Source organism: Gouania willdenowi, chromosome 5 (assembly GCF_900634775.1).
Source record: "Gouania willdenowi chromosome 5, fGouWil2.1, whole genome shotgun sequence".
Lineage (NCBI taxonomy): Eukaryota > Metazoa > Chordata > Actinopteri > Blenniiformes > Gobiesocidae > Gouania > Gouania willdenowi.
In genome coordinates, this window is record NC_041048.1 from 5,625,566 (window position 1) to 5,650,328 (window position 24,763).

At 36.8% G+C, this 24,763-nt stretch overlaps 1 protein-coding gene across 1 annotated transcript in view; it reads left to right on the plus strand.

The window, feature by feature from the left end:
* The window catches only part of arhgef10la (Rho guanine nucleotide exchange factor (GEF) 10-like a), a 219,087-nt gene that overhangs the window by 12,850 nt on the left and 181,474 nt on the right, over positions 1-24,763 (plus strand). The window contains 3 exon segments of the mRNA XM_028446908.1: positions 4,187-4,423; positions 8,604-8,631; positions 20,399-20,538. Of these exon segments, the coding sequence (XP_028302709.1) occupies positions 4,192-4,423; positions 8,604-8,631; positions 20,399-20,538 (400 nt within the window). The 5' untranslated portion in view covers positions 4,187-4,191.

Consider the following 24,763-nt stretch of genomic DNA (forward strand, 5'->3'; position numbering starts at 1 on the left):
TTTAAGATTTAAGTATTAACACTTCAACTCCTGCGTTAATCACTTTCTACTTTTAGTGCAGCACTAGTGTTGTTTTTGGTCTGAATTATGTATTTTAATTCTTCATATTTTTAAAGAATTATTCGTCAATTGTGATGTAAGTTGCTCTCCTGTTCCTCCGTGATTGTAATTGGTCTGTCGCTGTAATATCCACCCCGGCCACTAGAGCGTGCCAGTAACCAGACTGAAATCAACACGCTTAATTTAGCTTGTTGTGATCTAGATTTGTAGGACAGCTTCTGTCTGACAGTCAATGTTTGGTTAGGTGAAGCTCGCTAACGGCGATAAATCCAGGATATAATTACCTAGCTTCGTAGCTTACCCCCTTAAAGTTTTTCACCGGTTTGTGTTTGGTGAAAAGTTCTGAAGCTTTCGAAACTTTAGGTTATGTTAAGCTTCTTCAGTGTTTTCCTCTCTCTGCCATTCTTGTTCGCTGCTTACTTGCACAAAGTTTATGGGGCGACACTAGCCCCATTAACACTAGCACCCCTAGTGGCCAATGTAAGGTACTGCAGCAGAACGAAAGCAGGAAGCGGCCGCGGGCTGGATTTTATCATTTATTTACAAAAATAAATGACGTGTTGATGCTATAAAATCCGTGTAGATTCATTTTTGTAGTTGACAATCTATTATGTCAACTAATCATTGCAGCCTTAATTGTTATTGATATTATTGACATGCAAAGATCCAAATCCAGCTAAGATTGATTGTCTGGTGAAGTGAGGTGATAACGGGGGATATTGGGAACAAACTACAACAAAAATGGAGTAGAGCCAATCAATGTCCTTCTTGAATGTGGAAGAAACTCAAGAAATCACTGTTAGAATGAAGTAAAACACTTGTATTTATGGGACTCCACATCCCACAACCATTCATTTTAACCGTATACATATTTTTTTAAAGGAAAAGTTATTAGATTTATTGATTTATGAGGCCTACACTGTCTTTATCTGATAATAAATGTGTGATCTTGAGAAGCTTCCATATCTTTTATCGTCATATAAGTTTGACATGTGGGAGGGACGAGATGAAATCAAGCAACATGAATTCAATGCTGAGATCAAACTCAAATATTGGAATACTAATGCAAATCTAGGCGATGCTCCCTTTGAAGTTTTGACATTATCGTTACAAGAAAAACTTGTCACATCAGCCTCCTTTCACTCTGCAATGTCCCTCCACTTATCACTGCGTTACACAGGGAGGTTTCCAGAGCTCCATGTAGGTCAGAGACAGCGTGTGTGGGAGTGGGTTTCATCCCTGCACTTGTGTTTTAGATTCCCGTGAAGAATATGTTTTTTAAAAGCAGTCGGATTAGCCTTTGATTTTTGAGTAAGCCGGAGTCTGTTTGATAGTTGGCAGAAGTTATGATTCTCCGCTAAAGATGTCTGTCATGTTTCTGTTGGGGTGTGAGCCAATCAGTGAAAGCCATGACAAATGTAGAAACACTGCTCTCATGGGACGAAACACAAGTCCCACAGAGAAGTCATTGTTAATGAGACGAGTGAGTGGGACGAGGGTAGAAACTGTGGAGTGTGTGTGTGCATCTAGAATCCACACTTTTCTCTCATAACATAATCCAGAAGTGTCAAGTACTGTTTTTTTTGGTTTAAAAATGCACATTTTTCAACATCAGTTTGATTGGTTTTCCCGCAAATGGCACATGCACTGATTTACAGAGTATTGACTTTTCTAACAACAGGTTGTGTGTAAATGTTATCTGAGTTACTTTACTTTCCTCTCACTGTTCACAAACATGACAGAGTATCTGAATTTGGACTAACTGTTTGCAGATGACGATCTGCTGTGTGTGTTGAGATGAAGTGGTGACTCATTCTGGGTGTACGCTGCCTTTGTCTCTGAGTCAGCTCTGACAGACTCTCCAAGAGCCCATAAACCAGCAAAACTTTCTCTGCTGACCCGTCGCAGGTCTTAAGACAGTTTTCTCTTCAGGCTTTTATTATAAAACAGAAACGTGCACGCTCACTTATCGTCTTTTGCTCCTCAGTATGAAATTGACAAATAAAGCCAAACTAAAACAAAGATGGCTGAATGTATGGAAAGCCAAGTGAGTATTTATAATGCATCCTTAATAATAGTGGTGTTCATTGCCAGCAATCTAACGATGTGATACGATTCACGTTTTGCGCATCACATTACTACATATCCCGATGCTAAACAATGCAATATACACCGTTGTACCAATAATTACAAATTTCACCTTTACAAGAACAATATCATATGAAATCAGGATGATAAGTACTTTATTTATCCCAGGGGGAAATTACTTCAGAGGCTTGAGAAATATTACGAATGAAAGAATAAACACTAAACAAAGAGAAAAGTAATTGAGTAATAGACCGTTGATTAAAGTGCACATGTTACAGTGGAAAATAGTAATAATAATAATACAATTATACAAATATAATACACTTACAATAAAATAAAAAAATATACAAATTGATACAATATTTATTTCTTTTTTATAAACTTGTGAGAAGAAGTAAATGATAACTGTCATTCAAATACCAATATTTAAAAAACAAGTGGCAAACTGTCAAATTACATTTGTCAACTTTTTCTTCAACAACAGATTCTGATCCTGTTAGGTTTTAAATTTTTTTTAAATTTATTTTTTAAAGTGCCTACATACATTTATAAAAGTGCCACGGATGTTTTGTCAAAATAAAATGCAAAAAAATAGATTTGGAAATTTTTTGCATCGATCCGATTTTGCCAAATTGATTTTTTTATTACACCCTTATTTAATATCAAGGATCACTAGTAAGCTGCAAAAACTCTGAAATTAAAGTCTTTCGATAACTAGTGCATATACAATTGTGTAATTGTGCATATATTTTATGAAATAACGTGCACCCAAATATTCTAGACAACAATATTTTTTCCTTTTTACATTCAGCTGCTGTCTTTTCACACTGCTTCACTTTTTTAAATCACAAATTAGGTTTAACATTGTTTCAGCTCTGAAGCTGCTTCATGCTAATCTAAATGCACAGCAGTGACACACGGAGGCATCACAAGAAAATCAATTTTTGTAGAATAGTTAATTTAAGATCTTAAGAAAATGTGTTGAATTGAAAACACCTTGAAGGGTTTATTTTCATGGATAAAAATGCATAGGAAACACTTCAGCCACCGCAATGCAGGATATGCATCTTCTGAGATTTACTGTATTCTCATGAGATGAGAAAATCCAGAAAAGTCCCTTTATCAGGACTGGGTGAGTGGGGTCCGACCGTCCCACAGCCATGTCTCAGGAAATGGGATTTATTTATTTTTTATCTACAGCAGAAACTGACTGTTTTATTTTGGTAAACACATTTTAAAGTTGAATTAAAACCCAAATACAGAATAGTTTATTATGTGCAATGCAGCTTTTTCCATAATGATTACTACACAGTTTCTGTTTTCAATAGATGATGAGGTAATACTTTTGAATGATTTTTAGCCCCTGGGTAAAATATGACTCATTGTTCTGACTTTGTCATGAATCATAAAATGGCCCTCATGAAAGACGCCATTAAGACCAAAAAGCATGTTCGTATCATGGATTTTCTTAGTTTCAATTTATATTTTTTCATTAATTTTTTTCTTTTCACCAATGTTTTCTTATCTCACGACTTACCTAATACAGTAGTTCCCAAACTAAGGGGCACGCCCTTCTTCTTCTTCTTCTTCTTCTTCTTCTTCTTCTTCTTCTTCTTCTTCTTCTTCTTCTTCTTCTTCTTCTTCTTCTTCTTCTTCTTCTTCTTCTTCTTCTTCTTCTTCTTCTTCTTCTTCTTCTTCTTCTTCTTCTTCTTCTTCTTCTTCTTCTTCTTCTTCTTCTTCTTCTTCTTCTTCTACTGTACATGTTTTATTTCATTACTTTCAATGTCTGACGTCCCATTCAGTTCTTTTCACTCAAAGAACTTTATAAGTACTGCTCTAAAATATGACGTTATTGCACATTTTGTGTTATTTTACAGAGTTTGAAAAAAAAAAAAATTCACAATTTTTTTTATTTTTATTTTTACCCATTTTGTGGATATTTTGTTGGACCTTAAAAAATTGTCTTTCTTCAGAGGGACTTGCAGAACAAAAAGTTTGAGAACCACAATAATCCTTGTGAATTTTGCTTTCTTTTCAGAAACCATGTCGATCATTGTGCCTCAACAACCTCCTAAAGAGGATGAAGAAGAGGACGATGAAGAGCAAGGGGAAGAGTTTGTTTTTGATGACAGCTCTGAAGACGAGAGTAAAAAGACGAGTTCTGAGCAGCTGCTAACACAGGAGGACACAATGCCGACAGGAAGTGGAGCACAAACTTCTCCTCCAGCTGGACTGGAGGAGAAAGATGATGCTGGAGCTTCAGGTTCCACCACAGGTAGCTGAGCTTTAAACTAGGACTCAATCTTTGCTTTCTGTTCCACAATTGAAGCACACACTAAATTTTAGTTTCTGATGACATCGCAGAGACGTAAAGCCTTAATTTGACTGGTAGAATGTCTTTCCTTTTCCTGTGTGTCTGGTAAAGCCACAAAAAAGACTTTTAAGGTGCGTTCCCATCAAACGTGACTTCAGCAACTCTGGTGGCATTATTACATTTGAAATCAGTGCAAATGACCCAACGTCAAGCGACCTCCTTTCAAGCCACGCGACTCGATCTCGTGTTTTGAGTCGTTGGAAGTGGCTCATAGTTGAACACGTGAACTTTTCAAGCATCTTCGAGTGATGCTGTGTTGCAACATCCACTCGGCAATGAGTTTCTCTCTACATCACTTCCCCAGTCGGCATGTCACTGGGGTAGATGAAGCGATGAAGTGAGCAAAAAACACGACTACGTTAAAGTGACTCATCACGGACGATGAAGACTTTCTCGTAATTTAGAATAAAGTCTTAGAACTTCAAAGTCACATCTAAATACCGGGATGTTTAAGCTGCTGGAGACGCCATTTTTTTTTAAATTAGATAAATATGTAGTGTATAAGTAGTGTTCTCATAGATCAATAAATCTATGATCCTTTGCTCAAAAACAATTCAGTTGCCCCTCAGAAGTTTGCTTCGATCTCCACTGTAAACACTCTGTTATTGACATTATCGGTAAAGTTTTGCGCATTGCATTGTGGGATGTGGAGTCCTGTAAACAGATGCATAGATAGAAAGTGTTTGTACTTCATTCTTACTGTGATTTCTTGTGTTTGCCTCGAAAAACTCTGCCAAAGTGACTTCCCAACATATTTCTGGTGTTTTTACTGAAAGTTGTGGCAAAACAATGGAACCCAAGAAGATTTACCATGTTTAAAGCCACACTCAAAATGCACCTGTTTTCGACTGCTTAGCCCACCTTTTTGAAATTTTCTGAAAAGTTTCATGCATTGCATTGTGGGATGTGGAGTCCTATAGTCGGATGCATAGTTAGAAAGTGTTTTTTAAATTCATTCTTATCGTTTCTTCACTAGACAATGATTGGCTTGACTCCATTTTTGTTTTAGGTTTTTCGCGGTATTCCCAATGTTATCGCCTCACTCTGCCAGGAACTCAATTTGGGCCAGATTTTGATTTTTCTGTGCAAGCCCAAAATAAACATCAGCCATTGTTTTGCCACAGCTTTCAGTGAAAACACCAGAAATGTGTTGGAAAGTCATGTTGAATCTCAGACTCAACAAAATCCATTTCATTTGTCAAAGTAGGACCTTTAATTGAATAAAAAAACAATAGTTATGAGTCCTTCAAGTCCTATTTTTTTTTTATAATAACAGGATGAATCAGTCATCAGTGAGGAATTAAATGTCAGAATGATTTTTGCAATGGGGGACAAATGACTTATACACAAGGTCGTAAATGACACACAGTTTCTCTTATTGACCGTATCCAGCACTTAAATGCTTCTATAGTTTAAAAAAAAAGAAAATCAACATTTGATATTAAACCTTTTATTTCTTTGCTCTTTAAATTAGAAGTGATTTATGTGTCCTCGTTTATACCTTGTACTAGTTTAGGCTAAATTCAGACAGCAGGTCTCAGTGTCCATTCACACATTCAGTGCAACTTTCATCAGTTTAGAAAATGAACAAAACACACCCTGAAGTGACTCACGTTTGCCAAAAAAAGGTCCACGTGTGTGACGCTGATGATATGTTTAATGTATAAATATTTATTCATTTTAAAACCTCATTTAGGAGCACGGGAAGGTGACCTGTGTCGGATTTTTAAAGAAAATCAGATTTTGTGCCGTTCAAACTGTCTTTAGCAGATCTGATACAGGTCACATATAGGCAAAAATAAAATAAATTGCATTAGTTTGCAGTCTGTAACTATGGTTATTTAACAAGTCATAATTTACATATGATTATGGGTGATTTAACACCTTTTGATGCTGCTTTTCATGGACTCACCAAAACAATCTAAAAATGTTGAGTTGTTACACAAGCTCTATGTAATGATATTGTTGTAGAGTTGAGATACAATGCCCTGAAGCAGAGTGGCATCTTGTCCAGGTTGTACCTGCCGTATGGTAGATGTGAGAGGCAGGTTGACACACTGTTACACTGAGTGCAGGAATATAGAAGCTCATATAAAGGCTTGCTTTTAAAGATAGATGGTGCTATTTACAACTGTTTTTGTTAATAAGGATGAAAACTTAAATTATGCACCAAGGCAAGACTATGTTATTCCTGTTGTACAACACATCACATTACCTCATTAATTAGGGGTGTAGAGAAATAGTCAACTCACGATACGATGTTTCTCTAATGGGGGTACGCGATGGCGCTCCGGGGGTACTTAAGAGTGAGAGAGTGGAAAATCATTAAATAAAAGCATGACAAATAAGGTGATTTTAAAATATGTATTTTTTGTTTAAAACGATTATCATTATATTGATGATGAAAATGATCCTAATTAGAACATGAACTGAAAATACAAAGGTCAGTCTTGGTCCCATTTTCATGAGGCACTAAATACTATTTCTTTCATTTATATTAGGGGTGTGAAAAAAAAAAAAAATGATTTTCATGATATATCGTGATTTTTTTTGGGTGCCGATTTTAAATCGATTTTTTATTTAAAAAATAGATATTTTTTTTTAAATATTTGGCAGCGTGTAATGCCTGCAATATTTATGTATGCACAGACACTTTATTTTCATATAATCTGTTCAGATCAGTGTTTAAAATGACACAATAGGATAAATTATTTTTTCTTATTTTTGTGCATTGTCAGTAACTCAGGGTGATTTATCCTTAATGTTCTCACTCAGTTGTTACAATGACGTCATTATGTTGTCATGGTTACTTTGAGACTTCTACACAGTAGTTTCAGTGAAAAGAAACTTGTTGCACTTTATTTTATGATGGCAGTGTGTGACACTGAATTTTCTTTTTTTCAGTGAAAATGTGCAAAAACACTATTAATAAATAATAAATAGGATGTTTTGAAGCAAATAGTTTTAACTCTATTTGTCCTCTGAGTGATCAATATCTTCTGATCAACATGTACAGCAACTTGATTTTTCATCTCTACGTTTAATTTTGATATTAACTGGGTATAATATTGCGATGTATCGCGATGATATTGTATTGTGACCCACATATCGCGATACGTGTCATATTGCAACATCCTTGCCAATACTCACCCCTAATTTCTATACAAAAGGCTGTAGCTGGAGAAAGAGTGAACAATGTCCAGTAAACTTTGTTTACTAGATGTTATTTAGTGAACCTTTGAATTTTATTTCATGCCACAAAATGTTGTTACATTCCTATCATTAGTACTGAAAAATAGTTCTTTAAATCTTTTTAAAAACAATTGCTTGTTTCCAACAAAGTTCTGTGACGAGGCCAAACGTTCCACTAATACATTCAGAAATCCCTTTAACAGATTATTGTTGTTCTTGGTTTGTTAAACTAAACGTTGTTGTAACTAAATAATTTCCTGTTATCAACTTGATCAAGAATATTATTTTAGTTTTTCTTATTTGAAGCTCTCTGTGTATGGAACTATGTTATCTTGACAGGTATTAATTGTTGCCTGAAGCCCACTGGAATAAATAATACTGATGTAGGTATAATGTAGCTATAACATGGTTTACGATGCCAGAAATGCCTGTTGAAATGCCTCGTTCTCTATTAATGGTGAATCAGGTCCTGGAGATTTGGGGATTGGACAGAGAAAGGTAATAATTAACATTTAATAGAAGCACTTCTTTCTACAAATCTACATGAGGTAATCCGTTAAGTGGGCTGTTGGGATGCGTTGGGGAGTTCTTAAATCTTGATGACTGTGAGCAGTCGAGGTCTATTATGTAATCAAGGGGCGTGAACAGCTGAGATTTGGATCCCTTCGTCTAATCATGACATGACTTAATGTAATGACTTCCAGGGGAAATCATTCATTACTTTGAGTTACAGTGAAAGCGACTTGAGCTTGGTCGTCACTGGGACTCAATGTGACTAATATGCTTTTGATATTAAATGGTGAGAGTTTTTTACAAGTTCTTCTTCAGGTATTTTCTTCCTCAAATCCTTTTTTCTCATGCTTGTTGTCTTTTTTTTTCTTTTCCGTAGACTCTCAAGTCCTCGAGACTCCCAGTGGGTAAGTGATTTCTATCACATTGATGCAAAACCAGTGCAGAGCATGACGTAAACTGGAAACCACATCAGTGTATCATTATGTCATAGTTATTTCTATGCTCAGACCTCAGCCAAACACGGCACCAAGATTTTTAGACACAGTGATGTGTAAACAAGGTTATTCTAGGTCAACTAAAATGAACAACCCCGCCCAAAAATCTAGAAGTAAGAAAAAAAACAATTAAAAATAAGTGTTATGCCCTGTGATGGACTGGCGCCCTGTCCAGGGTGTACCCCGCCCAGCACCCAATGAGAGCCGGAGATTGGCACCGGCAGACCCCCGCAACCCTGAAAAAACAGGAGCAAGTGGGCCTGAAAATGGATGGATGGATGGAATAAGAAAAAAAAAAAAAACTATAACTAACTGAAACTGTATTGTGCGTTTACAATACTAATTCAAACAGTAACTAAATCCCTGCTTTCTACTGACCTGCCACTAGGGGGGACATTTCAAAGAATGCCTTGATTATGGGCGTTACTCCTGTAGCAGTAAGACACGCCCACTCAGGCAGCCGGGCAGTGCTGGCAGTAACAGACCGCTGCCTGCTCAACTACTACATACAATACACAGCTCACAGGGATAAACACACAGCCCCACAGATGCTATATTACACACAAACAGACCCTGCTCTACTCCCGCCATGAACCTCAGAACACTGCGGACACACACACACACACACACACACAGCGGCGAGAAGTACTTGCACTTTCGCGCACACGCAGAGACAGACAGGGATACACACATCATGTGTCTGTACATACACACATATCTTGATGAACCCTTTCTGATTAGACCAGAATCTGCTCTTTATAGAAGCACAGAGTCAAAAACATCCACGGTGCAGTAGCTTTTATAGGAGGGGCAGGGCCAACAGTGAAAGTTGGTGACGCACGATAATCCAAATAATTTGCCTCAGCCAATAGCAAAATTCAAGTGTAATAGTTGGCGTTCAACCCTTAGAGATCACTGACATTTTACAACTAGATACACAAAATTAAAATACTTTTACAAAGATGTTAAAGGTTGGACTCGAGTTAATCAACAGCACTACTTAAAACCCAAATACACATGTATTCAGCAGAAATAAATGGGTTTTGGGGTTAGTTACACTTTAAATAGTAACTAGCCCCCAAAACCACTTGTTTCTGCTGAAAACATATCTATTTGGTATGAAGTAGTGCTGTTGATTGATCCTGGTCCAATTCTCAACATTTTAGTCATAGATTATGTGGCGTCATTGGACCATCGTGCGTCACAAACTAGCACTCCTATAAAAAACTCTCACCTATGGTCTCTGTACTCTGTGGTAATCTGTGGTGAATCTTTTGTATTGAAAGAATTGTGAAGAGAGAGCTATTGTGAGTATTAAGTAGCTAGTTAGCATAGCATAAATGGGTCTTTGAAGATTTTATAGTATAGACTGGGCATGTTTTAACTGCTCCAGGAGCCCCGCCCATAATCAAGACATTTTTGGAATTTCCCTCCGAGTGGCAGGTCAGCAAAATCCAGGGGGTTTAGTTTCTTTTTAAGAAAACATTCTTTTTTGTGGCAATTTTTGCACTTAAAATAGGGAAAAATGTGTCATATTTATGTTGTTTATTTTATTTTTTTATATTCCTATTGAGTTGAAAAGATCATGCCTAGAGTATGTACAGTATGACTAGAGTTAAAGTCATTTTTCCAACTGTTTCCAATCGTTATCGTGAACTCTGCCAATCGTCTACACTACCTCTACAATATTACAAGACAAGACAAGACAAGGCAAATTGATTTGTATCGCGCATTTTCATACACAAGGCAACTCAATGTGCTTTACATGATCCAAAAGTGCAACAGAAAACATTCAACAGCTTAAAAATCAATAAAAACATTAAAATCAGCAGCAAAAACATGTCAAATTACAGTAAAAGCATTTAAATCAGTAACAAACACATTACTGTATATCATGTCACATTTCATACACAAGGCCATTCAATGTGCTTTACATGATCACTGTAAAGGGCCTCGTAATTTAATAACAATTGTTACATTGGAAAATTGTGTTTTCTCAGGTCAATCCCTTTAGTGAACACAATTCTAACCTGTGGCAATAGTTTGTTTGAAGATCAAAAAGTAATTCAAAATCAATGCCGTGCAATTAATTTTGAAAATCCATGGATTGTCGTCACTGTTCAGCCTCTGCAGAGGTGAGTGAGTGAAATGACCTTGGAGTAACTGATTCAAATCTGAGCTTTCAGAACCTAAGGAGACAGTAGAGTTGGACACTACATGATAATGTGATGGCGTATTGATTCTTGTGAGGCTGCTGTCTCTTTGTCTCCTCCATTCATGTAGAGGTCACCAGTTAAAGTCACCTGCAGCGCCGCAGCCTGGGGGCACATTTTTATTTGTAAAGATGATTCTTTTGGTGGAGTGAGCACACACTACGGCTTGGCCTGAAGGCTTTTTCAATCACGTCAGTCAGGACTTGAAAAAAAAAAAGAAATGCTGATGAATGACAAAGTGCAGCTTTTGTTTGATTGCTCAAAGTAAAGAGAAGAAACATTCAGCCTGGGAGTCTCACATATTTAGTCCTGTGGTTTGTTTCGCAGCAAGACTTTTAACAATATGCACACAATACAATTTATTTTTCACGTCTTCATAAAGCTTAAACTCCAATTACACAATACAATAAGGAGATTTCGGTTTCAAATCTTAACTGACGGACACATGCGGCCCTCGGTCCAATTTTATGTGGCCCCCAAAGTAAACACAAAACAACAACAAACATAGACTTATTTCTCAGCTCTTTTTATTTACCTGTCTTGAAACCAAACTGGTATGAATGTGGTCCTGAAATGAAATCACCTTATCACTCTATTGGAACATTTACTGATCAATTGACTCAACACGATCTCACAGTGAAACATAATAGTGCCACAAAAATGATAGTTTCCCATTTTGTGCATGCCACCACAATTTCCACATTTTTTCTTGCTGCCGGGGGCAACTTTCAAACTCACGTGTTTCGATTGGTATTTATTTTGTACAATTTATTACTTAAGACTTCATTCAGGGTTAGGGTTACGTTTAGGGTAAAAGGGTTAGGGGGATAAATCTTATTAAAACACATTGTTTTGCTTTTCACTCCAGCATTATATGGTGTACATTTTCATGAGAGGCACATTAGGAAAAAATATATCCAGGCCATTTTTTTTTTACATTTTTGAAATATCAAGTGTGTATTAAATCATTGTATTACAGTATTAGGGATGGGCGATATGGACAAAAAAAATTATCCTGATAATTTCTGCTATTTATCAGGATAACAATAAAAATCATGATAAATAAAAACTATAAATAAAAAAACAGGTTCCTTACAAACACAAATAAATGTGAATACATCAACATTAGACACATTTAAAAAGGCTACAATATCTGCTGACTCAAAGAGTTCATGAGCTGATATTTTATGGAATATATTAGTGCATGTGGGTCACTATTAGTGTTATTGTATGTAATTCATTTATTTCCTCACTTGAAATAAAAATATTTTCTAAAAAAAAAAAAGCACATGAAAAGCCATTAGTGTTTTTACTGTTGCTGAATCTTGTTTCATTTATCTGATAATGAGTTTCATAAAGTCATGATTGATAAATATCTCTCGATTTCCTATAATTAAACCAGCTCAAGCTGATGATTTAATCATTCAGTATATTTTGGTGTAATAATCACAATAGTTGCATTAGTCTAATGGGACCAGCTTTGTCTGTGAACACGTGAATTATAATTAAAAAATATTGCGTTTCACAAATTGGACAAATTAATAGTGACATTAGTATTTATGCTAACATCTATTTCACACAACGTGTGGCATGTTTAGTTTTTATCCTTCCATAGTAAAGTGTTAAATCTTACTATAAACAAGTCCGTGGCTCTCTGTGGTTTTATGACAGTAAGACGTGTTCTTTTTACTTGGCCTGTTCCTCATTTGGAGTGGTTAGCGTTAGCTCTTAGCCCAGTCTGTGTGTCCGTGTGTTAGCTTAGCATAGTTAGCTTTAGTTGAGTTTCCAGTTCATAATCGTTGCTACAGGTTCATCTCTGTCCCCGTGTTTGTGGAACTTTGGGTGGATCTGACAGAGGAACTTGAATCGGTTCCCTTTGTTGGATGGTTGTCTGGTTTTAACCAAGTAGCGGTCCATGATGTATCGCAGCATGGCAGCTTTAGGTAGCCGAGATGAGCACCTCACACACACAGACAGACGGCGGTGTGTGAAGGGGGCGGTGGACGTCAGAGCTCCGTAAACAACGTTCCGCTCCAGAGAATAATAAGTTTTGGCCTGGCCTGGCATTCTTAGTTAAATTGAGGGACAAATGGCCCGTGGCCTTTGCTAATTTCCGACATGGGAATTTATCGTTTATATCGCGGGATGACAAATTCTTTCCGGTGAGAATGTTTTTGACAATAAATCATAAACGATAAAATATCGCACATTCCTATACAGTATTGTATTAAAAATCTTAGCCCTCTAGTTCTGCTAATGCTGGGTGATATATCGATATTTTAATTTATATCGATACATTTGCAAGCACAATATCACACGGGGCAACATCATTTATATCGATATAATTCATTGTACGTTAAAATAGCAATACATTTTTTCCATTGGCTGTAAGTCCACACCTATTTCTCCTCTCCTTCTCCCGTCCCCATGTCTCACACACAGCCACTATGCTATATCGAGATATATATCATACTGTATATCGTGATATAGTGTGAAAATATAAAGATATTTAAAAAAAAAAGCTATTTCACCCAGCCCTAAGTCCTGCTAGTTTTTTTTTTTTTGACGATTTTCAGCACTTTTACTTTTCCTTTCTACTCCGTTATCATCAACTGTATCCATGGAAACGCCAGTTTTTATGTCAATTTTTAAAAAGGCAATGAAGGACTTTAGGTATTACAACAGAAACCATTGAGTCGTACCTCAGTGTGTGATGGCTGTGACCAACTTTCATGTTTTCCACTCCACTCCGTTACCACAGAAAGGTAACGGAGTGGAAAGACCTTCATCATTCAACCTCATGTTAGCAAAATATAAGAAGAATTCAGCACTGCTGACATGCTGCTCACACAGCACAGGGCCGTGAGCTACTGCAACTTTTGAGTTCCATGATTTTCAACATACCAAAAAATGTTGTTTCCTGTAGCACGAAAAATATGAGAAGATTGAGTTGCCACGCACAAAAAGTGAAACATTTTTGTGACATTTTTGTGAAACATGTGAGCCTGGAGTGGACGACAACAATAGAACTGTGTACGCTTAAAACCAGAGATAAACAGAACATGCAATATTTGAGCCGAGGCCTGGATGCTCACACTCTCAAGGTGCGTCAGGCTTTATGTTCAGCTGCTGGAGAAAGAAAACCCCCGGCTTTGTGTGGAAAAGTATTTAATCCCTTTTTCAGGCTGTGCACGTTCTCAGACGAAAAGGTAACAAAAAGCAGCTTTTTTTTATCTGTTGTCATGGCCGTAAATCTGTGACCTTACGTGGCCACAGTGAGAGACTCACTGATGGTCATTTTATGGTTTTGTGACAAAAAGAAAACCCTTCAACACTTCTATGGCTGTCAGAAATTTAGGACATTGACCACATGTCACAGTCTAGAGCTGCTCAGATCTATAGAATCTCCAATAGATATGCAACAAGAGATTAAACATTGACCATTCTGGTAATGAAGACAGATCGTCAGGTTTCTCTGAGCACATAATAGGCACTGGATTCATGTCGGAGGTGGAAGACCCATTTGAAGACGTTTTCAAGGTCACCTCTATCAGTAGGTGTTGTATTGAGAGCCATATCCCAACTTAAAACATGTTCAAACTCAAGTAGAAGTACTGTCACTTGATTGAAATTGTACTCAAGTACAAGTAAATATCAATTAAAAAGTACTCAAAGTAAAAGTTACTTATTACTTTCACCCCCTACGTTTATTTTTGGTTTACATTTTGCCACGGTTCCCTTGCATACAGTAAACATCTCATGTTTTCTACAAAGGCCTCTGTATAAAATAAAAGGTTTGTCAAAATGCACAATTCTTTAAAATAAAATAACACCAATGAATTCATTTCAAAATAAAAAAAAAAATTTAATTCTCAGGCTCTAAATATAGCTACATTTATGAACTTTGAAACAGTGCCATGCCAAATGTGCCATGTAGGTAGCAACATAATAGGTTTGAAACCCCAACCTGAACCCAAGAAAGGGTTGATCAGAAATAGTACGACTAAGAACGTATGGATTATGTTCAATGTTTAATTAAGACCATGAAACAGAAATAAAAAAGTAAACACAAAAAACAATAATTGACTCGGTAACAGTTGGGTGTAGAAATGTAACAAATTATTTTACTTCTTTTAAAACGTACTTAGGTACAAGCAGAGTTGAAAGTAACAGACTACTCACATTACTGTAATTGAGTTTCTTTCATGGGTACTTGTACTTTTTTGCGTACATTTCTAAATCAGTCAATTTACTTGTACTTAAGTGCTTTTTAAAAGAAGTTAAGTAATTCCTTAAATTTCTACAACCTGCAATTACTGAGTAAATTTTTTTAATTATTTTTTTAAATGATCAACGGACATTGTGAAATTACAAACAATGAAAATGACAACACAACAATGAAATGCATCACATCATAGCTGAACAATCGTCATAAAGCATTGAATGGAGGTTATTTTCTCAGTTCTCAATTTAACTAGACTTAAAGCCTTAGAATGTTTTTTTTTATTTTTAATTGAATTAATTGGTTGTTTTATGAAAAAAGTATGCAAGGAAACCGTGGCAAGATTTACAGTATCACCACAAATAAACGTGAGTGGTCACGGTGACAGTAACTAGTAACTTTTACTTTGAGTACTATTTACTTGAGCTACTTTTTACTTGTACTTGAGTATTTTATGTATGATTTACTTGTACTTGAGTACAATTTTAATTAAGCAACAGTACTTCTACTGGAGTAGGATATATCAGTACTATTTACACCTCTAAATACAAGTAAGATTACTGAAATGTACTGAAATGTACTTAAAAAAGTCCAAGTAAATATAAAAGCAACTCAATGACAGTAACGTTAGTACTTGTAATCCATCACTTTCACCTATGTGTATAAAAATGTTACAGTTGTGCAGGCAGCAGGAGATATAAGACACAGGTGTTGTGTGTGTGATCCCATGTGACCCTGGTGTCTAGAAACCTCCTCCCAGACCGTTGTCTATCGCTGACTGCTAGTGTTGGATTCCTGTGGGATTCCCTGGTGGAAACCGTTGGCCTGCTTTTCCACACAGGTGTGAGTGGTGCGAGTTTGTGCGTGTGTGCGTGCGTGTCACTGCATGTCTGATGCACGTAACATTTCTGCTGAGTCCACGCTTCCTCATTCCATAGCATTCTCTGTCATCAAGGTGTAACAACTGTCAGCACATCTGGCACAGCTGTCAGCATTTTAGTTGCAAAAATTAATTTGCGTTGTGTTGTTATTGCAGACTTGTGTGTTTTTTTTTTTTTCCGTTCAAATACACTGTAGTTGGTATTTCTTGTCGCTGTGAGGCTTAAGGCAACTTTTCCCTCCCGTGGGTTTTTAAAGTGTGCTCTGCAGTTATTTTAGGCTGCTTTGATGGATGGTTTTCATTAAACAGATCGCACCAAGAGCTTTAACAAGAGGGAGAAGAAAGACAAACGTTGTCATGACAACAGGTCAGACTTTTGAACACAGAGATTTGACCTCAGCGCTTCTCACCTGTCACTTTTTTTTCCTCCTTCTTTTAAGCATTTTTTTAAGAATTTCATCAGTCTTTTATAAGCTTTAAACTTTTGCCCTTAGCCAAGATCTCATCTGATGTGCCTCACAGTCAAATGCATTTTTCAGTGCCACTTTTCTCAGAAGACCTATCCCCCCTCGTTTTACTTCTCAGACAAACAAGAAGGTGGCACACTGACTTTTCTGGCCCCTGCCCTTTGGCTTTCTTCCCCGCTCAGTATTCTTCCTTTTCATCCTCTTCGTCGCCATTTCAGATGTGTTTCTTCCAGCTGTTCGAGATGTCAGCTTCCTATTTCCCTTGATCTTCTCTACCTGTCTGTGTATGGTTCTCCAAAAGATTCATTTTTTTTTATACAATCATCCTGTTTGCTTCCACCGCTTGTCAGCCTTTTGACTTTCTTCTCTTGTTGAATCTCTATCCTTTACGTTTTTCATACCTGTGATCTCAACTCGGTTCCTGTCTGAACATCGGACATGGTTCAGTCTTTTGTCTCACTTTCTGGTAGTGTTGTGTTCAAGGCCACACTATCCGAGAACAAGACTTGCCCGAGACCAGAATGCACCGAGACCAAGACAAGACCAAGACTTCCGGGAGCCGAGGCCGAGTTATTATCACATTATAAAAAAGTTTAAAAATAGCAGGAATTAGTGCTGGTCTCGAATGGTATTGAGGGAAAATCCAGAGTCCGAGTCAAGACCGAGTCAAAATGCTTCCGAGACGAGACCGAGACCTTTACCCTGTCTCGACTACTACAACACTCCTTTCTGGACACAAAATCCCATTGTAATATATAATAATGATATAATATTCTAAAGATTTTCGTCAGTTTTGTCGACTGCATTTTTATAATGAAAATAACGAGACTACAACTAATTAAGACAAATATAAAAAAAAATATTGATATCTTCTATAATTTCACCACATTGGATGAAATCTAATCATAACTTGACAAATTGTTTCATGAATCAATCTAGTCTTGATTTTTAGCTTATTCAACAATGTAGGTCTCTGACATAAAAAAGTGATTAGACTAATTACACACATTTATTGATTGGATGTTGTCCTCCATTGGCCAGAATGCACAATAAAAGCAACCCAGCTGTATCAGAAAGCTCTGCCTCAAAATACTGAAGAATCTGTCTGATTTGAGTCTTACTTATTGAGAACAACTAAAGCAGCTTAGGAGGAATGGTTCAATAAAAAAAAGGTGAGGAGGAGATTTATGACCTGAGTACAAATAGAGCTCCCTCTGGTCCCTACAGTCAGCACAATGCGTGTGCAGCTATAAAGGATGACCAAGCCCTGCAGAGATCAGAGGTCGCGCATCAAGGTGAAGCTGTTGCACACACTGCTGCCCATCGTGGCTGCTCAGAAGAATAAAGAGCAATACTAGACTTAGATTAGCATTCAAGGTGCTTCTACTCTGGGCTGTGCTCTGCCTGCAGGCTGGGCCATTTGCATTGAAAAATGATTCCCAGCTCTTTCCTTGAGCTACGAGACTAACCGCAGCTTAGAGGCAAAGATAAGTTGGGAAGGGCTTTGCAGAGATATGCCCAGAGTGATAGCCACAGCTCCCAAATCACTCACACCTGACATGAATATATTACAGTCAGGCAGACAGAGACACACTTTGATTGCAGCACAGCTCTTTTTTTTCATCTTTTCACCAATAAGTTTGTTATTTTTCTGTAGGCGGATATTACCTTTAGACTTAAGATGTAGATGGATAATCTCACACTGTGCTTGCAAATCACAAAACATTGCTGCTGGTGGATCAAATACGAAATAAAACATGAATCTAAACTTTGTGGCAGATTTATTGATGCTTAACCTGAAAAACCTGAATGATGAAAATACTTGAGAAGATGCTATGAGGGATACACACACTGTCACACCCACTAATTGATTTGCCATGTTTTGGTGCATGATTTCACTCTGCAAAGACTTGACAATGATTCCAGTCTGGATTCAAATCATTACAAAATAATGACAAATAGAAGGCAGTGTACACTCTTAACATCATAGAGCTGATATATATATACAGTATATATAATTACAGGCTTACATACATTTACATTAACCTCCTGAGACCCACACTGAGTGTTTAGATTAAAGAAAACATGTTGTAGCAAACATTTTCTCAGAACTGTTTTTATTTTTGTATTTACAGTAACATCTGTCCTTTGTAGTGGACATTGGGTCGCAGTTGATACATAATGTAACTTTAAAATACAATGACAATGTATTATTCTTTTGCTGATTCTTGTCTAAATTACTTTACTTTTCATGAACATTAATAATAACTGTTTTTTCTGTGTGGAGCTTGCATTATCTCTCCGTGCACTCCTCCCACTAAAACAATGGCTGTTAGGGTGATTGGAGTCTTTAGATTACCTGTAGGTGTGAGGTTCTCTGTCTAAGTGTGTGTTGCCCTGCGATGGACTAACGCCCTATCTAGGGTGCCCCACCTAGTGCCCAAAAAAAGCTGGAGATAGGCCCCAGCAGACCACCACAACTCTGAAAAAGGGTATTAATTGTCCTAACGTGTGTATTGAGCCCAATACATGATAATGTGGCCAAGAATTAGCTATGACGTTCGCACGAAGCACTAATTTGCGGTGAAGAAACAAGTAAAACATTCACACGGAATAGTAATTAATAATAGTAATATCATTCCTGAACAGTAGAGCAGCTAAAGCTGCACGATGGACAGGGATTGTGTGATTGATTTTTATTTTGGGCTGGGAACGAGCTACAAGGACATTGTGAAAAGTCTGACATTAAGCTGTGTTTCCATTACCCTTGGAAATGTGCAAAATCTAAATAGTGCAATAAAAAGTGGTAATGGAAACACCTGAATTTAAAAAAAAAAAGTTTTTACGCTTTCATGAGGAGGAATTTTAGATGTTTTGATATTCAAATGTGTGGCAAAAGCTTTATGGAAACACCTTTTCCGCAAATACACGTCACAGAACGTGAGGTATCTGGTCACATGACCACTTAGAAATCATGATGCGGTACATGTAGACATTATACTTGAAAATTGTTGGTGCCACATTAGACATGAAACAACAAAGAAAGTTTTATAAGGAGGTTTGGAGCGTCCGTCTTCGTGCGGCAAAGTCTCATGAGATGAGATTTCACGGGCGTGATGAGACTGCTGCTCAAATCAACCTTCAGTGGAAACACGTTCGAAGCGCAATCGTACTTCGTCGACGTTTAGAAATATCGCTTTTATTTTGCAAAAATCTGTAATGGAAACTCAGCTACTGCCTGTAAACAGAATATTGAGAACCAGGTTCCAACTTTCATGCTCATGTCATGCTTATTTATATTTTTTGACTATGAGTTAGAGTTTTGTGCACACAACATATCTAATCCGTGTTCACAAGAAAAAATTAAAAAAAGTCAAGTCAGGGTCTCTGTGCGTGTGAGAGGAACCCTACAGTGGGTTTGATCTGTAATCAGGCCTGTAAGTTAGACCTGACGTGGCCTTAACCTGTCCAAACCAGAATGAAGTCCATTTTTTTTCAAGGCCAAACCCGTTACAGTCCAAATCTATTTGCATTTACTTGTTTCTTTCTCCAAAAGCAAAACACATTCATTGTGAATTGACAGAAAGTCATAGTCAAACATTGTTTGTTTACTTTAATTCTCACAGATAGTTAAAAGTTGAGGAACAGGACCTTGTTGATGTAAATAAAAGCCAACATTGGGATTTCAAATGCAAATACTTGCGTCATGACATTTTGATAGACAATATTTGTCCTGTCAGACTTTAGGCAGTTTACACCGGAAAGAAAGCAAAGCACTGTTTTCTTCCACTTCCTCCATCCCTGCTCGGCTGCATTTTCCCCTCACTGAAATGTTGTAGTCAGTTACACCACATTCTGTGTTAAATGTGTGTCTGTCTTTTTGGGTACCTTTCAGGACTTTACCTGTCTCAACCACACCTGGCATCTCAGCTTCCTGTGAAGGAGAGCGACTTCCTGTGGAGACGTCGCTTGATTCTGGAGACGCCATTAAACACACAGTCCAAAACGATTCAGAGTCCACAGACGTCTGTGAAGGTACAACACTAAATTATGTTGATACGTTTTTCTATCACTGTGCTCTGACTCGAGATCATTAGGCACACCATGTTAGACTGTTAAATTAGAGTTAGTTGGTTTAAAAAAGTGCTACTGTATTTATTTTTGATTTGCATGTTAACTTTTTTCAGGCATCTGCTGATCGCTTTAAACCTTAACATATTATTTAAAAAAGAAGAAAAAATGAACATGCTGGAATGATTTTTTATTTGATATTTAGACCTTTACACGTGTTCACAGTAAATAAATATGTTGGTGAATGTTTTGGTCATTGCATTTTCCTTTCAGAAATTGATAATAAAAAAAACAAAAGTGGTTATTTATTTTTAATTTTTAAATTCTAAATGAGAATGAAGACTTTTTTTAATCAAAAGGGTCAATAAAGCATAAACCCAACTCTAAAAAATGCCAGATTTGTATTTTTTGTTTCTAAAAACCAAAACAAAATGTTAAAAGCCTGTGTTTTCATTTGGAAGTTAGCGTTTTCAAAGTAAGAGTGCATTTGAGGACAATGCTGTGTGGGAGAGATAAAGAATTTCAGTGCTGCTGTGAACAGAAGTTGATGACATGGATCAGTACGGTGTTTTTCGAAACAATATAAAAGCGTGTTACTGTCAAGGAGTGCACAAAAACCTCTTCCACCCTCACTTTAGTGTAATATGCATGCACTGGTTTGTGCAGATGACGAGCCTTGTTTTGCCAAAGACCAAAGACCTCAAAAGTCATATTCTGGAACTCTAGCCCAATGGTTCTCAACCTTTTCAGGCCGTGACCCCCAAAATAAAGGTTACAGAGACCGGGGACCCCCCCTGGACTTGAAGGTGGTTGAAAACAGACATGAACATTGAAGAACAGTCATGTGGAGACATCTCTAAGGGGGAATAAAGGGAAGAGCAAAAATGATGGTTCATTGTTCTATGAATCTGTGATAGCCACATTTATTTATCTGAATAATATCCACTGTTATCCAGTAAGTTTGTTATTATTTGCTCTATTGTAGATAGTAATCTTAAAGATGTAAATCATTGTTTTAATCAGAAATAAAATTGATTAAAAGTGACTAAAAATGGTGCAAAAGGTGGTGAAATGGGATTTTAAAAACCACAGAAATGAGTTAAAAGTGACAAATTAGAGTGGCCAAAAATAGACAGAAAAAGTAATAAAAAGGGTTCAAAGTGTCAATATTGGCTGAAAAAAGTAGAAACAACTCATTTAATCTGCCAAAAATGGGTATGACAAATTGTACATGTGGTTAAATTAACAAAAATAAGCATGAAATATGGTAAAAAAAAAAAAAAAAAAAGGTCAAAAGTGACAATAATGGGTCAACATATGCAACAGTAGGTTGGAAAAGTGGTGGAAAGGGTTTATAAGTGAAACTACATTAATATATATATATATATATATATATATATATATATATATATAAAACTGAAAATATATTCAATGTGGGAAAAAAATTTCAGAAAAGGCATTGAAATGTGATGGAGAAGTGAAATGATCGTAATGTAGCAAAAATACACGAAAAAGAGAAAAAAATATGGCAAGAAAAAGTGATGAAAATTGTTTAAAATATGGCAAGTTTTGTGTAGTTGCAGAAAAAGGGTAAAAAATAAGTGTCTTACCCCACCGTCCTCAAACGTGCTCTTACTTTGAAAACGGCAACTTCCGGTCGCACCATATGAAAAATCTGGTGTTTTTTGTTCCTGTCTTCTAACATTACATATTTTTTAGAAACAGAATATGAAAATCAATCAGTTTTTATAGTTTTATTCCTTTTTCTGAATGGAAAATTCAATGACCGTAACATAAACTGACCTAAATAGCTCTCCACATCAATAGGTGGCAGTAGGCAGCAAAACAAGGCTGCAATGCGCTTAGTAAAATAAATATATAAATGTATTTGAAATGTCTTGGCTCAAAAAGGTTAAACCTCGGTTTGTCCTCTGGCTTAAACTCATTTCACTTATATGTTTGTGTTTATAATGTGGTCAGATCGTATAAACCTCCACATTTGCGTAAGCATTGGCATCGACTAGAGCCTAATAACAGAGGTGGTATAAGCTGTACACGGCACATCTTTAACCTTGATCAAAGGTGACAACAGCACCATATTGTAAATGCGCACACAGCCTATGGCTCAATGATTTCTCCTGCAAATGGCAAGACCGAAGTAAAGTCACATTTGTTTCCAAATACATGTTTCATTCAAATGTAGAATGACACGGGGCACTCTACCTCACCAGCTCTCACACTGCGCAGTGATTGGATTCCTACACAGACATGACATGAATACAATTAATTTGGGATGAGGATCAATAGAAAACAATTTCCATGGGGGAAAATGACTTTAGGTTTTTAGTCTCAGTCAGCAGAGCAGATGTTACGTGTTGATGGCTCAGGAATGAGGGCTGCAGCAGCAATGCAAAGCTGCATGATGAGTTTATTGTTCTATTTCTTCTCTTTTCACACACACACACACGCACGCACACACACACACAGTACAAGACAATAGAAATATTGGTGACAGTAATCAAAGTAAAAACAATGTTGATATCTGCAGTTTCCATATTTCAAAGCAATATAATCCTACATGGTTATACAATATAATGTCTTTGTCTGTTGTGGGCAAGTTATTTTCTGTACAATACACCAATGGATAGTTTCACAAGGCATATTGTATGCTCACAGGCCTAAGAGTGATTAGTCATTTATTTAATGTTCACAAATGCATTCATGCAATTTTATTCTATTTATTGTATTTGGCAATTGAAATTTGCCAAATCCACTGTTCTCGTAAGATTTATTCTTATTATTATTATAGATATTTTTATTTTTCGTCCGCAACTCCTTTGTCCTAGAACTCCTCCTAAGCTGTTAATGCAGCACTAATGACACATATGTTATCTCATAAGACCTCCACGCTCTCAGTATGACAAAGCTCAGCTAAAACAAAACTTGACCACTGTACCATTGAACAACATTTTCTTTCAATGTGTGACCTTGACCTTTGCTCAAGGTCATATTTAAGGTCAAGAACTCCTCAGAAAAGTGAACAAAGTGAGGCTCCAACGCTGTCATGACGACAAAGCTCAGCCAAAAAATGAGATACACTGACCTTGACCTTCACTCAAGGTCATATTTAAGGTCATGGTCAGTCTTCGGTTTTTCCTGCTTTATCATTTTCAATTTCATTAGTAAAAATAACAAACTTGTCAACAAATCCTGATAGAGGTTGTAGTTTTATACAATACCTATTCGCCTTGTGAATACGGATCTTGCCTAGTTATTTATTGTATTTGTCATTTTTTTTCTTGCATCATTTAAAGTAAGGAGAATATTTGTAGATGCACCAACAGCTTTTCAGTAACACATGGACACACAAAAGCCTAAAGAAACAATAGAAACACAAGAGCACTGAGAGAGAGCAAACCTTTGCTAAGTTTAGAGGTGCAAAGTCACCAACCAGCCAAACATCCACATTATGCTCCAAAATTTGTTCTGGATACTGTATTCACAATACCTGCTTGATCATCTCCAAAATGGAACCCATTCTTCCTTTTGACATTGTCTATTAGCTCACCACATTTAATCTATATCTGTGTAAACACTTTGAGATATCTTGCTAACAAACATCCACATTAACAGACGGACGGACAAACGCCAGTGAAACATTGCCTCCTTGGCAGAGGTTTTTATAATAGCTCGAGTTTAGTCAAAGAAATGCTCTCAGCAAATCAGTTCATAGTGATGTTGTGAGATGTGCCGTGGCTATAAAGCGTGTATCAAGTTTGTTAATGGAGGGGGCGTTCCAGCGAAGCGCGAACCAATGTTTGCATCATTTAAGGAAGGAGCCGGAAATGTCACCGTCATTACCATTTTCTAACCCTTCCAATATCGGGAATGGTGACTTAATCAGAGCAGAGGGTTATAAAGTAAAAGGCTGAAGCACTCGAGGGGCCTAATTTAAACCAATGCTTCTAAAAAAATGTTCAAGCATAATTTAGTTTAAAAACAGGTATAAATAAATTCTTTTCACAAGGTACAGGAAAGAAGAAGGGTTTTACTAATCACCAGGTGTTGTTTTCTGTTCTGAGTAATACTGATTAGCTATGGATTATTTGTGAATATGTAGATTGTTTGTATGATGGTGTACAGGTAATTAATTGTATTGTTAGTTGTATTTAAAAAGATAAAGTAGGTA